This window comes from Molothrus aeneus, chromosome 3, assembly GCF_037042795.1.
Source record: "Molothrus aeneus isolate 106 chromosome 3, BPBGC_Maene_1.0, whole genome shotgun sequence".
In the NCBI taxonomy this organism is placed as follows: Eukaryota; Metazoa; Chordata; class Aves; order Passeriformes; family Icteridae; genus Molothrus; species Molothrus aeneus.
Window position 1 is genome coordinate 111,248,339 of NC_089648.1, and position 22,173 is coordinate 111,270,511.

A 22,173-nucleotide genomic window follows, 5' to 3' on the forward strand; every position below is an offset into this window, starting at 1 on the left:
CCACAGCCCAGCCCGGGCACTGCCAGGAGGGACAGAGGTGTCAGTGCCACAGCCCAGCCTGGGCACTGCCAGGAGGGACAGAGGTGTCAGTGCCACACAGCCCAGCCCGGACACTGCCAGGAGGGACAGAGGTGTCAGTGCCACAGCCCAGCCCGGACACTGCCAGGAGGGACAGAGGTGTCAGTGCCACAGCCCAGCCCGGGCACTGCCAGGAGGGACAGAGGTGTCAGTGCCACAGCCCAGCCCAGACACTGCCAGGAGGGACAGAGGTGTCAGTGCCACACTGCCCACAGCCCAGCCTGGGCACTGCCAGGAGGGACAGAGGTGTCAGTGCCACACAGCCCAGCCTGGGCACTGCCAGGAGGGACAGAGGTGTCAGTGCCACAGCCCAGCCCGGGCACTGCCAGGAGGGACAGAGGTGTCAGTGCCACACAGCCCAGCCCGGGCACTGCCAGGAGGGACAGAGGTGTCAGTGCCACACTGCCCACAGCCCAGCCCGGGCACTGCCAGGGGGCTCGGATACAGAGGGAACCTCAGCAGGGGTTGAGTTGGAAGGGAGCTCAAAGCTCATCCTGTCCCACCCCCTGCCATGGCCAGGGACACCCTCCAATGTCCCAGGGTGCTCCAGCCTGGCCTTGGACACTGCCAGGGATCCAGGGGCAGCCACAGCTGCTCTGTGGATCCCCTGTGCCAGGGCCTCCCCACCCTCACAGGGAACAATCCCTTCCCAATATCCCATCCATCCCTGCCCTCTGGCAGTGGGAAGCCATTCCCTGTGTCCTGTCCCTCCATCCCCTGTCCAAAGTCCCTCTCCAGCTCTCCTGGAGAGAGCCCTGGAAGGGGCTCTGAGCTCTCCCTGGATCTTTCTCTTCTCCAGGTGAGCACCCCCAGCTCTCCCAGCCTGGCTCCAGAGCAGAGATCATCTCTGCCATGGGCAGGGAACCTTCCACCAGACAGGGAATTCAGTCTGATCAATCCTGTAATGTCAAACCTCACTTCACCTGCTCTGTGGCTGATTCCAAAGGCTGAGCTTTCCCACTGCAGCTGGATTTCCCTGGAGCAGACACCACCCACTTCCCAGGCAGAGCTTCTCCAGCAGTGCCAGCCCTGGGACAAGGCCCTGGCTGCCGGTGCTTTACCTTGATGGGAGGTTTCCTGGTCAGGTGGGACACCAGGAAGTTCATGGCGATGTCCTCGCAGTTGATGTACTCGTCCACCATGTCCCTGATGGCCTGGGGCATCACGTAGGAGTACAGGTAGGCATAGTACTGCAACAGGGAAAGGCACAGTGTCCTCCAGGTGCCCCACAGGTGACAGCAACACGTGGGACATGTGGGGTGTGACTGGCTCAAAACTCAAGGACCCCAGTGGAGATGTTCCCCATAATGGAGTTGATCCCGCACTGAGATCCACAGCAGCAGCAAACCTCCCACAGCCACCACCCTCTCCTGGAAGCTCAGGAATTGAGGAATGGGGGTTCCAGCCCCCTCAGATCCTGTTCTGTGCTGCTGTGGATTCAGCAGGAACAGCCACTGCAGATCCTTCTCAGGACCAGGTTCTGGCTGTGTTTCAGTTTGGAGAAAGTGAGGGGGAAGGAGCAGAAAGCTCCCACATTTGTCCTTAAAAAAACCACAACCCCCCAGATCTGCAGCCTCAGGTGGCTGTGAGCAGGAAGGGGCAGCCCTGGGTGGGGAGGTCTCACCTTGTGGAAGAAGGCAGCACCAGTGAGCACCATGGAGAGCTCGCAGGAGTAGTTGGAGTTGTAGAGCCAGGACTGGTGGGGGATGTCCCAGGCGTGGTAGCGGCCCGGGAAGCCCACGATGCGATCCCTGGCCTCTCTCCACACCCTGCAAACACAGAACTGCCCATGAGACCCTGACCTGGGAGCCCACCCAGAGCTCCTGAGGGATGGAGGGGTCTGTACATAAAGGAGTTTGGCAACTGCTTATCCAAGGAATGCCCAAAGGGCAAAAAGGAAAATGTGTTCAATGTGTTCCTGTCCTAGAGCACAGCCCAGCTGCTCATGCACAGGGAAAGGGCTCCTAATCCATAAATCAGGGATTTTGTAGCTCATAAGGGCTGTTCTGGAGGTTTAAAAGAAAACTAAAGCCAGAGCAGCCCAGGCTCAGCCTGGGAGAAGCCCAACATCTCCTGGACTCTTCCCCAAATCGCTGGGACTTTCCATCTCCCAGCAGCTCAGTAAAGCCCGGATGACATCAACCTCCCTTAAGGAAAGCTTCAAGGCCAGATTGGACGGGGCTTGGAGCACCCTGGGATAGTAGAAGGTGTCCCTGGCCATAGCAGGGGTGGGACTGGATGAGCTTTGAGGTCCCTTCCTACCCAAACCATTCCAGGACTCTGGAAATTCCGTAATTCCATCATTCTGTGAAAAGCTGCTGAGATGCTGAAGGCCCCAGTGTCTCCTGAGGGAAGGCCTGGATTGCCAAGGATGCTCCTCATCCCAAACTGCAGCTCCCTGGGCTCTGGCCCCAGAGGAAAAGCCTCCAGAGCCCTGAGTGCCTCCCTCACCCTGACACGTGCTCACAGTCCAGCCTTGGGAATGAAATCCTGAATTTTGCATGTGGAGCGTGGGATTGCTTAATGTTCTGCTCTCATCTGCAGCTCACGCTCCTCCAGAGAAATCCCCCAGGAGAGCTGCAACACTGGCTGCAATAATTAGGGAAAAAGTCACTGCCTGGTGCCTGAGCTGGGAAACAAACCCAGCTTCCACAGGCAGGGGTGCTTGGCTTCCTTTGGATGGTTCATTCCCCTCCCTGCTGCTCAGCGCCCAAGCTGTGACTCCAGACTGCAGGAGAGAACTCCCTGTGCACACAGAAGGGTTTTCCCTTCTTGCCAGGCACAAAACTGGGCAGTAAGTGCCAGTTTTGGGTTTTTCCCTCATTTGGATGTGAGTTTCTCCCACAAGCTTTGTTCTGGGAGAGCTACAGGAGGAGAGCAGAAGATTCCCTGAGCTTTCCTTACACTGACGGAGCACAAACTTGTTTGTTTTTCAATCCTCCAATTAATGAAATTCCAAGATTATCCTGAGGAATCAACACCACCAGCAGCTTCCCTGCCTCTGTCCTCCCCCCAGTACTTGTTTGCTGCAGTTCTGTCAATCCAGGGTGATTGTTTAGAAAAGCTAAAGCTGGAAGTTGAAACCATTTCACTTCTCCCACATCTTCACTTTTTCCCTCCCAGCTCAGCCACAAAAATCAGGATTTCTCTGGAGAATCGTTCTGGGGGTGCTCAGAGAGCTGCCTCCAGCTCCCTTCTGAGTGGCAAACACGATGCTTTTGGCCCCAAAAATCAAAGCCTGGAGCAAGGTTTTGACAAAGCACAGTTGCTGTGGGCAGCTCCTGGGAATGTGTTAACACAGGGAGCCTTTGTGGGAACTGGGTGTCTGTAAGCAAGGATATGAGTGAGATTAACACAGGGCACTTAATGGCCTTCATTTGATGCTCTCCAGGGCTAATCAGCAAAACAGAGACCAAAAAAAGGGAGAAAACAGCCAAGTTTGGATAAACAGCCTGGAATGGGGCAGGGAAAGGAAGCCAGGAATTCTGACGCCTCCTCCTGCACTTTAATCCCTCTCACACCTCATTTCTCATCTCTCTGAGGGAGCCTGGTGGGTTTCCAGGCATTTTGTGCCTTTAAATTCCCCTCCCAAGCAGGTTTTGGTCCCCATCTCCCACCCCCAGGCAGCTGCTGGGTGTTCTCTGACTGGGAATGGCAGCCCCTGCTCCTTGTGGCTCCTTGTGGCTCCTCGTGGCTCCCCAGCAGCTCCTGGCAGGGAGGGAGCTCTGGCTGCAGGAGCTGCAGGAGCAGCTGGCACAAAGCTCCCCAGCAGGAGCCCCCTCATCCCTGTGAGCAGGAAGCTTTTGCCAGGGAAAAGTCAGGGGAAAGCTGGATGTGGAGCAGAACAGGGTGGGAGTGAGAGCAGCACAACCTGCCTTTGGTGGGAGACATCATCTCCCTTTGCTGGGGGACATCATCTGCCTTTGGGGGGACATCATCTCCCTTTGCTGGGGGACATCATCTCCCTTTGCTGAGGGACATCATCTCCCTTTCCTGGAGGACATCATCTCCCTTTGCTGAGGGACATCATCTCCCTTTGGGGGGACATCATCTCCCTTTGCTGGGGGACATCATCTCCCTTTCCTGGAGGACATCATCTCCCTTTGCTGGGGGACATCATCTCCCTTTGCTGGGGGACATCATCTGCCTTTGCTGGGGGACATCATCTCCCTTTGCTGGGGATATCATCTCCCTTTGCTGGGGGACATCATCTGCCTTTCCTGGAGGACATCATCTGCCTTTGCTGGGGGACATCATCTCCCTTTGCTGGGGGACATCATCTCCCTTTGGGGGGACATCATCTCCCTTTGCTGGGGGACATCATCTGCCTTTGCTGGGGACATCATCTCCCTTTGCTGGGGGACATCATCTCCCTTTGCTGGGGGACATCATCTGCCTTTGCTGGGGGACATCATCTCCCTTTGCTGGGGGACATCATCTCCCTTTGCTGGGGGACATCATCTGCCTTTGCTGGGGGACATCATCTCCCTTTGCTGGGGGACATCATCTCCCTTTGCCTGCTGTGCCCAAAGAACTGTCACACCCCAGTGTCACAGGGAGCAGAGGGTGGCAGCTGCCACCACCACCACCTGAGCATCATCCTGGCCTTGTCTCTGGCTCATGGATGGAGTGAAAGCCTCTTGGATTTGTTTTCCAGGCTCTGTCCACCCTAGGAAACCACAGGCCTTAAAACCATTCCAGGACCATTATCAGCACAGGAAAAGCTGAAGAGCTGGGTTAAGAAATGTGGCAAATGGGGTTTCCTCACTGGGATCAGGTTCCCCACCTCATTAATGTGTGTTTCTCCAAGAAGCAGAGCTGCAAAGCCACAGGAAGGGACGTGCCAGCCCTGTCTGTGTCCCTGGCTGCTCCCTGGGCAGATCCTGGCTGTGGAGAGGAGCAGTTTGTGGGGAGGGACGTGCCAGCCCTGTCTGTGCCCCTGGCTGCTCCCTGGGCAGATCCTGGCTGTGGAGAGGAGCAGTTTTGGGGAGGGCTCACCTGAAGCCGAACATGATCTCGTCGTGGCGCAGGTGGGCGTCGTCGTCGATGGACAGGATGGCCTCGGTCTCGATCTCATCCCAGGGCAGGAAGCGGTTGTTGAGGCTGTTCTTCTCCGTGCGCACCACCTGTGGTGACATCAGGGACATCAGGGACATTTATGGGGCTGCAGGGCACCAGGTGGAGGTCTGGGGCAGGGGCTGTGGTGGCCCTGAACACCTTCGGGTGGCAGTGACACGTAAGGGGCTGCAGAGCCCAGGGTGGGGCGCTGGAGTTGGGGCTGTGCCAGCTGTGGTGGCCCTGAGGACTGCGGGTGGCAGTGACATTTATGGGATGCAGAGCCCAGGGTGGGGCGCTGGAGTTGGGGCTGTGCCAGCTGTGGTGGCCCTGATGACTGCAGGTGGCAGTGACATTTATGGGGCTGCAGGGCACAAGGTGAGGGTTTGGGGCTGGGCTGTGCCAGCTGTGGTGGCCCTGATGACCTGTGGGTGGCACTGACATTTATGGGGCTGCAGGGCACCAGGTGAGGGTTTGGGGCTGGGCTGTGCCAGCTGTGGTGGCAATGATGACTGCGGGTGGCACTGACATTTATGGGATGCAGAGCCCAGGGTGGGGGTTTAGGGCTGGGGCTGTGCCAGCTGTGGTGGCCTGTGGGAACCCAGGACATTCCTCTGGCTGCCCTGGAGGACTCGAGACCCTGGCAGGGGGCTCAGAGACCTTGGCACGGAGTCACAAACACCCGAGCCTTGGATTTTAGCCCTTGGAAACAATTACCAACTTCATATGAAGATGTACAAGCCACAAGAGTTTGAATAGAATGTTAGTGAATTTATCACAGGGTGAAAATGTAGAATTTTGAGTTTTTAGAATGGGGGTTCAGAGGCCAAGATGGAGGGATTTGGGCATGCTTTGTCCTTCTTCCTCCTTCTTAGCCTCCATCTTCTGGGTGATGTTGGCACTTTTGGATTGGTTTAGAGTGGAGACAAACTGTCTAGCATAAGTGATAGGTATTGGAAAATTATTGTAAATAATGTACACGTGGTTTTTAGTATGAAAAGATAACAGCACCCTGAGGTGGTCAGTGTGCCACTGTCTGACCTGCTGAACGGACCTCAGCAGGCCAGAGAAAGAATTTTATAGACAAAGCAAATAAACAACCTTGAAAACCAGAACAGAAGAATCCTGACTCCCTCTTCAGCTGCCAGGCTGGGAAAAGAGACTCTGACACATCTCGGGCTCATCCTGACCACAGAGACTCCGAGAGTGGCCCTGACAGCTGCGGGTGGCAGTGGCATCAGGGACATTTATGGGGCTGCAGGGCACCAGGTGAGGGTTTGGGGCTGGGCTGTGCCAGCTGTGGTGGCCCTGACACCTGCAGGTGGCAGTGACATTTATGGGGCTGCAGGACACAAGGTGAGGTTCGGGTTTTGTGTTACTGAAATGGCTCCCGAGGTATTAAAGAGTCTTTTTTCCCAGCCCTGCGACCGAAGAAGAAGTCGAGATTCCTCAGCTCTGGTTTTCAAGGTTGTTTATTTTCTCTTATCTATTACATTTTCTCTTATCTAATACATCTATTACATTATTTCTCTGACCTGCTGAGATCTGTCCAGCAGGTTGGGTTGTGGCACAGTGCCCGCCCTCAGGGTGGTGTTATCTTTTTAAACTAAAAATTAGGTGTACTTTATTTACAATAATTTTCCAGTACCTATCACCTATGTTAGACAGTGAGCTTCTACTCTAAACCAATCCAAAAGTGCCAACATCACAGCAGAAAATGGAGGCCAAGAAGAAGGAGAAGAAGGACAGGACACACCCAGATTCCTCCATCTTGCCTCTTGAACCCCCATTCTAAAAACCCCAAAATTCTACATTTTCACCCCATGACAAATTCACTATCATTCTACTCAAACTCTTGTGGCTTGTAACTCTTCACACAAAGTTGGCAATTGTTTCCATGGGCTGAAATCAAAGGCACAGGTGTTTGTGACTCCGTGCCAAGGTCTCTGAGCCAATGGGGTCTAACAGCTTTTCGAGGAAAGCTTCTTGGGTCTCCCTAAACCAGGGAATGTCCCCCAGGGTCTCCACAGTGGCCCTGGGATGGGGAGTGCTCCGAAGCCACCAAGTGTTGGCTCAGCCCAGCAGCAGCTCCAGCAATTCCCCCACCTCAACCACACACCTGGAAAATCCTCCTGAATTTCTCCCTCTTCCAAGAATCATGGGATAGAATCATGGGGCTGGTAGGAGCACACCAGGACCACCCAGTCCAATCCCTGCACAGACACCCCAACCATCCCACCCTGTGCATCCCTGAGGGCACTGTCCAAATGCTCCTGGCAGCCTTGGGAATGTCACCAAGCCCTGGGGAGCTGTTCCAGTGCCTGACACCCTCTAGGGAAGCACCTTTTCCTGATATCCAGCCTAACCTTCCCTTGGCACAGTTTCACATCGTTCCTGACAGCCCCATCCACCCTGCATCCTTTCCCCTGCTCTTACACTTTCAGCTGATCCAAAGCCACTCTGTCCATGCCACATTTCCCACCCCATTCAATCCCTCCAGTCCTTTCCCTGCTTCTGCTCTGAACAATCTTAATTTAAAAAATTAAGCCCAGCCTGGTGAAAAGACCAAAGCATCACAGCAAGAGAACTCCATTAAATACGATTACATCTGATCCCACAAAAAAGCCCACGCTGAAACCATTAACAGTGGAAATATTTGTATCGGGATCTGCGTGACAGCTGGGATGATTAAATTCCCATGGAAAGCCAGTCTTGGAGCTTTCATCTGCTGACAGCTCCAGGGGGGATGGAAAACTCAGCAGAAACATGTTGAATATTGCACTGAAGAGCCATCAAAAGCACCAACAATTTACTGCAAGTGAGCAAACTGGGCAGCTCTGGGCTATGGAAAAGCAGGGCCAGAGCTGAGCCAGCAGCATTCCCACCCCAGGAGCTCTGTGGTTTCATCAGGACATGGACAAAGCAGGGACAATGTTGGCACAGGAGCTCCTGATCCTGCTCCTTCCCAAGGTGGAGAAGCATCACAAAACTCAGCTCAGTGTCTGGCTTGGCTGAAGGGTTATCCAGAGCCAGTGGATGCTCCCAGGGGTTCCTTCTCTGCCTGGGAACTGCTGGAAAAGGGGATGCAGGAATCAGGGTGGGGATGGGGTGAGGAGGGAAGCAGGAGGAGACAACTCCACACTCTGTGTCCAGCTCTGGGAAGGAGCTGGATCTGCTGGAGTGAGTCCAGCCTGGAGAAGGGAAGGCTCCAGGGAGAGCTCAGAGCCCAACCCAGAGCCTAAAGGGGCTCCAGGAGAGCTGGAGAGTGTCACCATCCTATTTTCTGGAAAAATCTCTTTGCCCAGGATCCCTCTCCTGGGAAGCTGAGAGGCCTCAGAGAAAAAGGAAAACAATAATGATCTGATTTGCTTCTCCTGTGTTTTGCTGCTTTGGAATATGTTTGGAGATTGTTTATCCAACAGGTGATTGTTTCATTGGTTTCATGTGAATTGTTTTGACTTATTGGCCAATCATGGCCAAGCTGTCTCGAGGCTCTGGAAAGAGTCACCAGTTTTCTTTATTGTGTTTTTATTATCTTTTAGCCTTCTGTCTGCATCCTTGCTGTATTCTTTGTATAGTTTAGTATAGTATTCTTTTATACAATATAGTATTCTTTAATATAATATAGTATCATAAAATAATAAATTAGCCTTCTAAGAACATGGAGTCAGATTCATCATTCCTTCCTTTATCTGGGAACCCTGCAAATACAAGAGGAGAGGGACTTGGGACAAGGGATGGAGGGACAGGACACAGGGAATGGCTTCCACTGCCAGAGGGCAGGGATGGATGGGATATTGGGAAGGAATTGTTCCCTGGGAGGGTGGGGAGGCCCTGGAATTGAATTCCCAGAGAAGCTGTGGCTGCTCCTGGATCCCTGGAGTATCCAAGGCCAGGCTGGACAGGGCTTGGATCAACCTGGGATGGTGGGAGCTGTCCCTGGCCATGGCAGGGGTGGGATGAGATGGGCTTTAAGGTTCCTTCCCACCCAAACCATTCTGGAACCCTCAAAGCCACCACCATGAACCTCCTGTGAGCTCCAGGGCAGAGGGGCTGGCTCTGGGAGAGCTCTGCCAGGAGCTCCCAGCCAGAGTGGCAGAATCCACCTCTCCTCTCAAACACCAGCCCTGCTCCTTGGGAATTGTCTCCCTTCAGCTCCCACCCCTGCCCTGGTGGGTCTCACCCCCAGAAGAGCCCAGAGATGCCATCACCAACCCTCTCTCTGTCCTTTTTCAGACTCTGAGGTCTCAGTCTCTCTCCCAGCACTGCTTCTCCTGCCCTTCCATCATTTTAATGACCAATTTTGCCACAACTTTGCTCCTTCATGGTCTGGAGCCAAGAGCTTTGTCGAACCCCAAGGAAAGATGTTCCCTCAGCCCTGGCTGTAGCACAGGGAGTCAGCAGTTCTCCTTCCCAAGGGGATTCAAGCAGTGAGGAGGACACAAAATCAACCAGAGAATCCCAAGAGAGACCTCAGCCCATCACCAGCCCCCACCTCCCCTCACAGCAAGAGCTCCAAACTCAGAGCAGAGCACCAGTGCTGGGTCCTGCACCAAATTCCAACTCCTCCAGACCCCAGACTCTGCCTTATTTTGGTTATTTTTGACTTTTGTTTGGGACTAATTCTCTTTAAAATGCTTTGCCATCAGCTAAAAGGCCCAGAGCTCAAACCCATGAATCTCCTGAGCACTTTGCAAAGTTTGGAGACACCTAAAATGCCTCTAAGCACCCAAGAGACCACATCAGAAGCTTCTACTCCTTTTAGAAGGAGAAGAAAATCAGTTAGAAAATCAGTTCCAGGTGATTCAGTTCCACAACCTGGGATTTGTTTGATTAGAGGAGCACAAAACCCCACAAATCCATCACATCCATTTCCTGCCATTATTTTGTTGTTCACAGACACGCTGGACAAATGAATCTTAAAAAAAACTGAGAGAAAACTAAACCAGAGCATAAATCCAGAGTCTGCCCAGCAATAATGTCCTTTTACCAATACTTTAAAGTACATTTTTATACATAAACACCAAAAAAAGCAGCAAAATCAATACCTTCCAGCAATCTCCTTGCTGGTGAGGCTTCATGCTTAAGCTTTAAATTAAGTGTCACATATCATTTGATGGTGAAAACATGAGGAATGCCTGTGCCCTTGGAGAAGTTTTGACAGCTCAGCTCAGTGAACTGGATTGATTCCTGGGCAAAGAGCAAACTCTGCAAGAACCTGGGTGCCTCATTGCTCATGTCAGGTCTCTGTCAGGGGAAAAAAGCCTGGAGGGTGCCCTTAGGAGAGCTGTGAATGAGCTCTCAGGAGAAGGAACCAAATTTCCATCTTTGCCAAAGGTGAGAGATTCTACCCCAATGGGCTGGGGGGAAAAGCAGGGTGGGGTGGGGACACCACGAGCTCCCTTTGCTTCTCTGAAGAACAGGACTTGGACCCTCTCCATGCAGAAAGGGTTAACTCATCTCCTGGATCAGAAAGGGTTAACTCATCTCCTGGATCAGGACACTTCTTGGTTTTCCCAGCTTTTACAGAGATGGGGCAGCTGAGAGGCTTTTTAAACAATTTTATTCCATTTTCAGTCTTGTAGAAGGGTGAGACACAAGAGATGTAAAACTCAACATCATTCCAGCAGAAGCCACCCTGTTTCCTGGTTACAATACCTTAGAAATGTTTCCCAGCTTTTGCCACACAATGCTGCTAACACTTCTAACACCAATCACCTTTATTTTTACCCCACAATGCATCTTGCACAGTTCTAATTCACTAAAATATCTGGTCTTTTTGCAAGGCCATATTTTGAAACTTGTTGAAACTTGTTCCTGGTTCAATCTCTCTCTCAACAATGTCATCTCTATTCCATGGCCTTGCTAAGGCAGCTCACCTTATCTCAGACTTTGCATCCAGATGTACAGAACTGTGTGAGCCTTCTGTCAGGTTTTGGGAATTATTTATAAATCCATTTCTCACAGTGGGTGATCAGTCTGAGCAGCCCAGGCTTGGAACTTGGCTCCAGAGGTGCCACCATTGCTGATCTTCATCCCACCCACATCCTCCTTCCCAGCTGAGCTGGGTCCCTTCCCACCCTCCTTCCTCTCTGCCAAGGCTTCTCCAGCTCTCCTATGTGCACATGTGGGGAAGAAATCAATTAAAAATCAGCCAATTGAGGCTTAAGAGAGATCAGGGAGGGCTCTGTTGGAGGACTTTGGGAGGTGGCAAATCTGGGAAAAGGGAACAATGAGTCCCAAGTATCCCTGAAGCCACCCTGTCACATACATTTCTTTTCAACTCCTGAATTTTTTATTTTCATCCTTTATTTTCAACAACTGAATTTGGCCAAATCCAGACATGTTTTCATTAAGAAAGTTGCCTGGATTGGCAGTTGAGACCCACAGACTGAGATCCACCAGAGTCCCTTCCCTCTACACATCAGGCCCAAGTGCTGGGGTTATTGACAACACTCCCTGGAAGGAGGGAAGGGCGTGCAGATCCATAAACTGAATAAATCACATCCTTTACTCCCACTCCTGCTCCCCTGCAGATGAGGTGTGAGATCAGACTGGCACTTTCTGCTCTGCAAATGAAACCAGAGATGGGCAGGAGAAAGACAAAAACTCTGCCTGGTGCCACCAAACAGCATCTCCTGGAAGCTGGGTCATTTTTTTTGGAAGTGAAGCTCTCAGAACGAGTTTGCACTGAGCCAAGCAACAAATGTGGGGTGTCAGACAGGGACAAAGCCTCAGGCTGGGTAAAGAGCAGGAATTTCCTCATGGAAAGGGTGGTTGGGCATTGGAAGGGGCTGCCCAGGGAGGTCTGGAGTCCCCATTCCTGGAGGTGTCCCGGGAAGGGCTGGATGTGGCACTCAGTGACAAGGTGGGGATTGGGCACAGCCTGGACTCGATGGCCCTGAAGGGTTTTTGCAGCCTGAATGATTCTGTGATTCTCTCAACATCCTGGCTCCAGCAGGAATTCTGGCACTGGGCAAGGCTCCATATGGAAACTACACCCCTGAGGTTCCCTTTGCTTTGATCCTGGTGTCTCTGAGCTCTGTCTCGTTCCATGGAAGGAGAGAAGAGGCTGAGTCCAGGCACGCTGGCTCCATGACAAGCAGCCAAGCTCTCTGCCAGGGCAGGTGCCAAGGAGCAGCCAAAGGAGCTCTGTCATCACCAGAGGTGCCACCCAAGATCTCTGCAGCCCAATCCCAGTGAGATGACATTGGAGTCAATCCCGTGAGCCTGGCCACGGCCACATTTTAAACTCCATTTTCTCAGTGTTTTATCACTACCTGTTCTGGGCAAGCTGAGCTGCTCCACAAAAGCTGGCAGGGATCACTGTGGCTCTCAGCCCAGACCTCAAATCTGCTTGGCTGCCCCTACCAAGGACAACCATGGTGGTGCTCATTGAAGGTTTCCAAGTGCAGCCTCACACCCAGCGGCGCTGATGTCCCGCCCTGCCCAGGCAGAACCTTCTCCCTCCTGCCAACCTCAACTCCCACCATGAGAAAACCCTCAGAGGAGAGAAATTCATCCAGCTCCTGCTGGCCAGCATCCTGCTTTCCAAAGCCAGCAGCACAGATCCAGGCCTTTGGCTCAGCCAGGAGTTCTTCATTTCATGAGAAATAAAATAATCTGGCCTCGCTCGATACAATGTGAGGCTCATGGGCAGGGAGGAGATGGGATGCCAGCATGGCATTTCCACCAGAGCCAAGCCCCTGGGATGATGCCTTTCCTCCCCAAAACCACGCTCTTTTTTCCCAAGACAGACCCAAAAACTCGAGGAAATGAGTCTGGCACAACACGGGGCTCCAGGGCGTTGGTGGCAGCTCTGGATGAGCTGCAAATCCAGCAGGAATTGCTGCCCTGCACTTTGACACTGTGTGAGCAGGGTGTCAAAGCTCCTTCCAGACACACTGCCAGATCTGACTGAGCAGGCTGGCATTTTGTAAAAAAAAAAAAAAAAAAAAAAAAAAAAAAGATGTTCTTTTGTGTTTGTGATAATGAATGTTTAAAAAACTTGGGATGTGGAGGTGAAATCGCAGATGCACAAAAAGCAGCTCTGAGGTGTTTGTTAGGACAAAGATATTTGGGTGTTACCCTGGGGTTAACACGATCCTGATAAATCAATAAATGGGAATGGCTGGGACCTCAGCTCCTAAAGGCACATCCAGATCCATCCTGAGGGAGATCCTGGATCCTCCTGCATCCAGGCAAAGCCACAGGGGATGTGCTCCTCTCGGGACTGGTCTGTCCCCACCAACCACCCTCACCATTCCCAGCTTTGTTCCAGGACTGGATGAGTCCCAGGATGTGCTTGGATGGAGCTGTGGTGTCCAAGGGGGACATCAGTCCTCACCCCTCCCATAGAAATCCTCTGGATTTCCAAAAAAATCCATTTATCTGAGCATCCAGCCCAGCCCTGACACTCTTAGCAGGATGTTTCCTCAGTCATGCATTGCCTGAGGAGCTGTCCCTGGTTTTTACAGTGGTTTCCCCTGGCAATTCTTCACCTTCTTGTTTTCCCTTTAATCCTGCCTTGTAAAGATGGATTGGGAAGTTACTGTTATCCCTTTGTCCTGTATTAATTATTCCTGCTCCTTCCTCTTCACCTTGAAACAGCCACAGCCCCTCCTTTATGCCCTGAGCCCCCAGCTTTGCTACCTCTGACTTAGAGCATTTTCCAACTCTGAATTAGAAGGATTTATAGACTATTTTAAGACTCATCTCCAGAGGTATCAGAAGGGTATTTAGCTCCAAAGCCATCCGAAGGCAGCGCAGGCTGAATGTAAATTGGCAAAACAGAGGCATTTTAAAAATACGTGTAATTAAATAATGCAACATAAAACCCAGCATAAATTATCCCCTGCTGAGAACAAAACCACACAGGAAGACACCATGGAAAGGCTTTTTTTTATGATGCTGTGTCCATGCACAGAAAATGTGCAAACACTTGGTCTCCCTATAAACTCCTCAGCTGAGATCAGTGGGTCGCTCATCTCTGAGAGGAGAAAACAGCTTGAGATCCAAGTAAAACTGATTATTTGTTCATTTTCATACAGGAGCAGCTGTGCATCTTCCCAGAGAAAGGAAAGGAGAAGGATGCTCCTTTTAACATGAAAGGGATGCAGATTCTGATCTTTATTCTCTGTGTGTTGCTGTTAGTGGCTGTGCAATTAGAGATGCACATGGAGCTGGCTGTCCAATTAGATTTATTTTACAATTAATTGTAATTATTTGGCTCAAAGAAGGTCCCTGGGATAACATGCTGTCATGTTCCAATACTTCCACTGCTGCAGCTCATTCCCTTCTCAACTTCCCAAAATTCCTGTGTGTGCTTTTCATGAAAGCTCACAGGGAAAAACTGCAGAGTGCAAAGCTCATGATCCAACTTCCACTGGCAGGTCTGGGACCACGAGCCAGATTTATGAGCTGCTGTTTGCTGGGAAGCCAAAAAAAGTCATTTCAAGAAGAAAGAGCTCGCTCTTTTGAGAGTTTTGATACTGATAACCCAAATTTTTAGGTTTTTTTGCAGTGGAATGGGCAATTCCCAAAGGTGTCCTCATGGAATCACAGAATCATTAAGGCTGGAGAGATCAAAGGGGATCAAACCATTAATCCATGATCCACACCCAGCACATCCACATGTTCTAAAACCACCTCAGGGATGGGGACTCCAGCCCTGCCCTGGGCACTTCCAGTGCCTGTCCACCCTTTCCATGGAGAAATCCCTCCTGATGTCCCTCCCCTGGCACAGCTTGAGGCTGTTCCCTCTCCTCCTGTCCCTGTTCCCTGGGAGCAGAGCCCGACCCCCCTGGCTGTCCCCTCCTGTCAGGAGTTGTGCAGAGCCACAAGGGCCCCCCTGAGCCTCCTTTTCTCCAGGCTGAGCCCCTTTCCCAGCTCCCTCAGCCCCTGCTGGTGCTCCAGCCCCTTCCCCAGCTCGATTCCCATCCCTGGACACTCTCCAGCCCCTCAGGGTCTCTCTTGCCACAAGGGTCCCCAAACTGAACCTGGCATTGGAGGTGCCCCAGCATGTGCCACGTGTGATGTCCTGACAGATGTCACTGTTCTTTCTCAAATCTCTCTCAAGCTGCAGCTGGATCAACATGGCTGTTTTCACCTGGCAAATCCTGTCTTGGTATTCAAGGCCTGAAAATTCCAATGGAATTCTGCCCAGTCCCAGATGCCAGAGCTGGAACACCCCAGGGTGACAATGGATGGCAGCAGGAGTGTCCCCAGCAGGGATTCAGCACCACCAGGACATCTGCACACTGTTATTTGTCAACTCTGAGCTTCATCCTCTGTGCCTCTTCTTCCTCTCCAAATACCCCTTGGCTGCTTTAGTGGCAATTTTAACAGCAGAGAGGTTGTTCTGATGAAATGGGGACACCTTCCTCACACTGCCTGTACCAAACCCACTCTGCTAATATCAGAGAAAACACAGAGATGCCATTTGGGACCAATGCTGAGAAAGAGAACACACAAAAAGGGCAGGCAGCAGCTCCTAACTCCATCCAAAAGGTGCAGTGATCCTTCCTGGAGCTCAGGGATGAGGGATTCAAATCACTTGTGGGTAGCAAAAACTTCCCAGCCTGGCAAACACCAACAGCTCAGGAATGATGTGTGCAGCCAGTGAGCCTGGGGACAGGTCCCACCCTCCTGTCTGACATAACTCAGAGCCCTGGGACTCAGCAGGAGTTTGGCAGGGCCAGCTGCAGATCCCTGGAGCAGAGAGAGGCTGAGGAGCACAGCAGCTTGTTCTGAACTGGTTTCCATCTCCTGGGTCTGTGTGGGGAATCACAGGGAAGCTGCCACTGCACCAGGCAGGGCAGAGCTGCACTAGGAACTGACTGGGGAAGCCTGGCCTTATTTTGGCAAAAATCTTCATTTTCCCTGCCTGCCTCACTGTCCCAGTGGAGCACCCAGAGCTGTGTCAGGCCAGGTAGGAGCTCCTTGTTACCCTTGGAAGAGCCAAAGGAGAGCCTGGAACAGCCACACAAGAGCCCAAGAACCATTCACAGGCTGCAGCTCCCCAAAACCAGATTTCAATAAAGAATCAAAACCCCAAAACTTCTAAAGTTTGAAAGCCCAGATCTCCCTCAGCTAATTCCTGCACTTCCGATTTCCCTGGAAAAGGCACATTGCCAGTCCCCTGATCCCTGCTGAGAAGTCTGGCAGCAAACAGACTGGGAGCTTGGGGTGGATTTGAGAGGGGCTGTCACATCTCATCTGTGAGACAGGAGATGGAAAAGTCAGGAGGGGGATCAGGAGCACCCCTGAGGTCTCCTCCCCTTGCCAGGACATCGGAGCCGTGCAGCACCAGGCCATGGCATGGGAGGAAATCCCACAACTTCCATGCTGGAGCCACAGAAATGCACAGCAGAGAGGCAGAGAGGAGCAGCAGAGTGCTGGAAATCCAAGGGCTGTGGTCCCAGGGGATTATTGGAAATACCTCCTTTCTGCTCACCAAGTGAGGCAGAGCTATCTCTCCACACTTTGCTCTTTGGCTGACAGCCCGGCTGCTTTAATTACCAGAGGCTTTCTCAGTGCAAATCCTCTGTATTGTTGTGCAATCACTTCTTCAGCAGGTTCCTCCTGGAGATCTGTCAGACAGGATTTCCACCCCAGCAGGAAAACAAAACACCTGACAGAGCAGGTGCCATTATTTGTACATTTGTTCCCATTGGTGCATCTCATTCTTTGGAATACATCACACCCAAGGATGCTCCGAGATGTTTCCAGCATTTCAAAGCTGCTCTGACCCATCCCACAAGAGCTTCAGTGCAAAAATTTGTATCTGAGGGCATCCAAATGAACATCACAGCCCAACAAAGGGAGGAGGGAATTGGAGTCAGGCTGTAACTCACTGAGCAGCTACTAAAAACCTGGAATATAGACTCTGATACAGAAGCAGAGCCAAGAAGCCATCAAGTTTGCAGGGAGGTTATTGTTTTGATGGGAAGAGGACAGTGGATTTATTCATGTTTATGTGCCTGGGAGCAGCAACCATAAAGCACTCAGGCACATAAACTCACTTTTGGCTTCCAGGTGGATTCCAGACCAGGAGCCTTCCAGGGACTTCTGAGATGAGAAGGCTGAGATCTCACTGGGGAAGCTCTGGGTGAAATGAGAACAGCTTTGCTGCCAGCATGCCTGCCCTCAAATCCATCGTGGAGGGACGAGAGCTCCTTTATGGAACTGTCCCAGCACCCACACCACAATCCCCAAATGGGAATTTTGGCCCTTGTTGCTGCTGTTCCAGGAGCACAACTCATGGAGAACTGCAATTTCCATCAGCTCCAACAGCACAGGACAGGGCTGGGATGTCCCCCTGAATGTGGCCAAATAAAGGGAGAGGCATTTTCCACAAACACACAATTTTCCCTCCAGGTGGCAGAGCCAGTCTGGATACCAGGTCTAGACAGGTTTCTACAGAATTTCCCTTTGCTCATAAACTTCAGTTTCTGGATCCTAATTGCTGGAATCCTTGACTAAATCCTGCTTTACCTGGTCCATGTCTCACACCAGCTCATCACTCTTCTACCCAGAAGAGCAGAGAACTCAAGCCATGGGCAATGTCGTGCCCTTCAAAGCTTGATTTATCCCAAGGCTTTTAATACTTGCTCCAACAAAATCCAGGAGGAAAAAATGCTTCCATCAATAATTAGTGCCAAACACATGGCTGGGATGAATCCAGACTCCCACAAACCAGTATGGGTTGGGAATTAAGGACCAGCATGTGTTAGAAATTACAGAGATCACACAAATGAGTCACAATTCAAAACAATTCCTTTTATAAATTTCTGATAAAATCAACCGAATTAATACCAGTGGTTTGAAAGCAATTTGTGTTATCACCTGCACTGAGAGCAAGAGGAAAATGAGCCCTAGTGAAAAGAATTATTCAGTTTATGGCTGCCCTGAAGCTTTTTTTATTCCCTCTCAGCTCTCTCCTGTCACAGGCCAAGAAGTGGCAGTCCCTTATCACAGAGATAAGCCAGGCTCCCACAAGCCAGGCTCTGGGCAGCTCAGAGATCAAAGCCATGACCAGGCTGGAAATGGAACTTCCCTGCCCCAAATGCTTTCAATGTGAAGAACAAAACCCATCTCTCTTCCCTCCATGAAGCTCAAACCCCTCAGAGTTCAGTTCAAATGAGCATTCAGGAAGCTGAAGACTTTGCTGAACTGTTTGGATGTGAAAGTGTTATCTGGGAAGATAAAAGCTTCAGATTTCCCATCTTTCTGCTGTTAGAAAATCTGGGAATACAGATTTTCTAAAAATCTGAAAACAGGATTTCTGTGAATTTATATGGAAACATGCAATGGATATTTCAGTGACCAGGTGTGGCTTTCTCTGTGCCTCAGTTTCCCTCTAGTGCCCTTAGCTCCTTGCTGATGCTGAAATTTGGCCAATTTCAGGGGAAGGAAAAAAAATCCTCACTTTTTTTTACAGGACTTACACAGATTTTCATGAATTAACTAAAAGCTTTAAATAAATGGAAGTGTCTGATTTTCTCATAGGCTCTAAGATGACATCCCCTCACTGTCATCAGAAAAAGCTCCATCCTCCCTGGGGGCTTGCAGGGAAACAACTGATTCCAGGGATTCTGGAGACAAGGGGAAAACAAACTGCAGCCCTTGGTTCTGAATCCAGCTGCTCCGTCACCTGCTCTCAATGGTTTTTCACAGGAGATGAAACTTCTCCAGAAGTCCAGGAAAATCCAGGTGCTGCTTTTTGAAGAGGGGAGCACTCCATATGCCCAGCAGGGCAGGGAGACCCATCAGGTTTTATCACCAACCACAGTTTGACTTCATGAAAATGGGAAAAAAAGCATCCATGGGTTTGATAAGAGAGCAGCATCTGCTTCCTCACCAGGCACAGGTGAGGGAAGGGGAAGGAACTGTGGGCAAAAGGGGCAGGAGAGTGTCCCAAAACCCTGGGAGTAAATCACCCCCTTCTCCTTGAGAGCTGCAATGTCTTTGCTGATCGATCCACAGAGCCTGGGGAGGCAGCTGGGAGCTCCATCAGACACTCAGCAACAAGCAGTGATTAAAACCTGTCTCCTGCTTCCCTAACCTCATATCCAAGAGGCACCTTCCTCTTTGTAACCTCCTCGTGTCGCTCACAGCTGCCTCTTTGGTGTCCCAATGCCCCACGAGGTCCCTCCTGTTCCAGCAAACACAGATTTTCTTTCTTCCTCTCTATTTATTACCCAAATTCCTGACCTCAGCGAGTCCTGCTCCTGTGCCAGGGGATCCATCCGTGTCCAGTGGCACAACATCAACTTATGGCCACTCTGGGAGACAAGGCTGTCTTCACAAATAAGGCAGCCTGTGCAGAATGCACAATCAAATGGCTTTGCACAGCAGAACTGCTCCTCCAGGACAGATAAAAGCCTGGGAAGAAAGGAAATGCAGATATCCAGGCTCTGGGACTTTATGGGAAGTGGATGTCAACACTCAGTTCCATCATCACAAAGTCACAGAGGATGAAAAGTAGGTGAAAACAAAAGGAAAAAAAGAGAGAAAATGCACCCAACACACTCCATTCCCCCCACGCTTGTCCTAGTGGAATAATTTGGGGACATTTGGTATTCTGCTGGTATTTCAACAAGTCACATTTGGTATTCTGTTGGTAGGAGAGCTGGAGCTCCAGGAAGGTTTTATCTGTGGAAAAGCCATCACAAACCAGCACATGGCACAATTTGGGGACATTTGGCATTCTGTTGGTATTTCAACAGGTCACAATTCAAACCCTAAAAGTAGCAGCAATGCAGCCCTGGAAAATCAGCGTGGGTTTTGCTGCTGCCCTGCCCCTGCTGCCAAGTCCTGCCGTGCTGCTTTTGTCCCCCAGCAGCTGTGACAGAGCTGCTGCAAACAGGAGAGTTTGAGGTGCACAGGCAGCTTTTGTGGTGATGGTTAATGGCTTCAGCACAGGGACTGGCCCCTGTGACACCTTCACAGGTGACAAAACCCACCCAATTACATCCCCAGCGCCATGCAAGGACACTTCCCTCCCTTGATTCTCCATTCCAGTGCCCCAACCACACTTCCTTCGGGTCACCCACCCCATCAGCTGCATCCCGAGCCAAGGGGATTCGGAGAGCTGGGTTTTATCTGTGGAAAAGGCACCACAAACCAGCACATGGCACGGGGGAGAATGAAGGGATGGCTCTAGGCAGTAGCAGAGAGGACTGGGAGGGTGCTGGAGTTAATATTCCAAGCGCACATTCCCAGGAGTCGGCACTGCTTGTTCATTATCATCCCGCGGTCACACATCGCTGCACCTTTGCTCGGGCTCTGCAGTGACAAGAATCTGGATTTTAGGATTCCCAGGTAAACTAAGCAGCAAATTTGTTCCTTCCTCTGCTGCTACACAACAGAAAAAAACACATATGGAGATGGTGAAACTCACAGGGATTTCAGAACTCGGTTGCCTCCCCGGCAGTGCCGGCTCCGCGGGCAGCAGGTGGTGCTGCAAACCTGACAGCAGCACCCAGCACTTCTGTGGAACATCTCCCTGCCCTCTGAAACTGCTCCCGTGGAGAAACTGAGCCCACAAACCTGGGATGCACTGCTGGTAATGCTGGTGCACTGAATACAGGCTGTTCATCCCAGGGATGGGGCAAATCTCCTGTGGGAAGTGACTCAGTGCTAAGAAACAGGGATTTTCTCAGCTGCTTTTGTGTGAATTGTTCCTCCTGGAAGTAAACCTGGAGCTCCCCACTCCCAAATGTAATCCAGGACCTCAAAGCAAAGTTGGGTTTTTCCTGATTTGGAACACAAGAGCTGTGAGTCCAAGTAAGGCAGGGAAAAGCAGGATAAAGCTGGGACTCACCAAAGAGTTCCTGCAGGTGAGCTGGCCCAGAAAAGCCCAAGTCACATCAGCAAGGAAGAGTTTGGTAAATGCTGAATTACCAAGCTGAACCAGGCCCTGAGCTGGATTTCAGGCAAAGCTCCCAGGAAGGGAAAGGATTGACTGAAATGATGGTGTTGATCAGCATGGAGGTTTTATTCTCTTTTTAACTCCTGGTCAGTGTGATGATCTCACTCTGGATCACACACACCACTGCAGCTCATCTCCAGCTCCTGGTTAGTTTGGAAGGTTGGTGCTGCTCTTATCAGAAAACCAAGCCTGAGGATCCAGCTGCTTGCTGAAGGACAAGCAGAGAAGCTCATTGTGCCACCATGGCCACCAGCCTGTCCAGGTTCTGTCCTCCTCCTCCTCCTCAGAAGCATCACCCACAGACTCTGCCGTGCTCCTTAAAAGGGAGATATGAAAAACCCTTTGAGTGCTTCTGCTGGAAAGGACTCAGGCATCTGAGCTTCAGAGCCAGCACATTCACAGAGCCCAAAGAGAAGGGAAAGTCAGGACAGCATTCCCTGGCCAGCCTGCTCCTGATTAACAAATGCCACGCGCAGCCAAACAGGTCTGCAAGCCCAGCAGCTTCCAGATGAGCCCTTTTCCACAGCTGATTCCTTTTCAAACAAGCAGCTGTGAATGGAATGAGCCCTCTCAGCCAGCCACCAGGCCAGCAGCAAAGGATGTTACACCACTGGAAGTGGCTGCAGGGATCAAAGGCGGCGACTTATTCTGGAACAAAGCTGGAGGAAGGGATTAGTCACTGCTGGCAGGCACAGGAGCTGGCACTGAACCCAGCCTAAGTGCTCAGAGATGCCTCCAGCACTCCCAGCCCACCTCAGCCCCCAGCAGGAGGAGAAACCAAACTGCTGCAGGGCTTTTCCAGCCTCTGAGGGCCCTCACAAACCCAGCAGAGGGAGAGGAGCTGCAAGATCTGGCTGTCACATCTTGGAATGTGAGCAGAGGTTGTGAAAATACTGCTTTGGGCTAAATAAGGTTTAGCCCCAAATCACAAAATCCCAGAATGGTTTGGGTGGGAAAGGACCTTAAAGCTCACCCGGTCAATCACACCAAAAAAATTAAATCACTAATGTGCTGGATATTTTTATATTATATTTATACAGCAGGTGGGGTTTTATCCCACACAGTTTACTGCAAAGCAAGCTGGAAATTCAAATCCCAGAATGGTT

At 51.2% G+C, this 22,173-nt stretch overlaps 1 protein-coding gene across 6 annotated transcripts in view; it reads right to left on the reverse strand.

The window, feature by feature from the left end:
* EXTL3 (exostosin like glycosyltransferase 3) overlaps positions 1–22,173 on the reverse strand; it is a 150,433-nt gene that overhangs the window by 3,718 nt on the left and 124,542 nt on the right. For all 6 annotated transcript variants that reach the window (XM_066547633.1, XM_066547631.1, XM_066547634.1 and 3 more), the window contains 3 exons: positions 5,077–5,204; positions 1,703–1,847; positions 1,140–1,268 (listed from right to left, as the gene is read on the reverse strand). In XM_066547633.1, the coding sequence (XP_066403730.1) occupies positions 1,140–1,268; positions 1,703–1,847; positions 5,077–5,204 (402 nt within the window). The remainder of the gene's footprint in view (positions 1–1,139; positions 1,269–1,702; positions 1,848–5,076; positions 5,205–22,173) is intronic.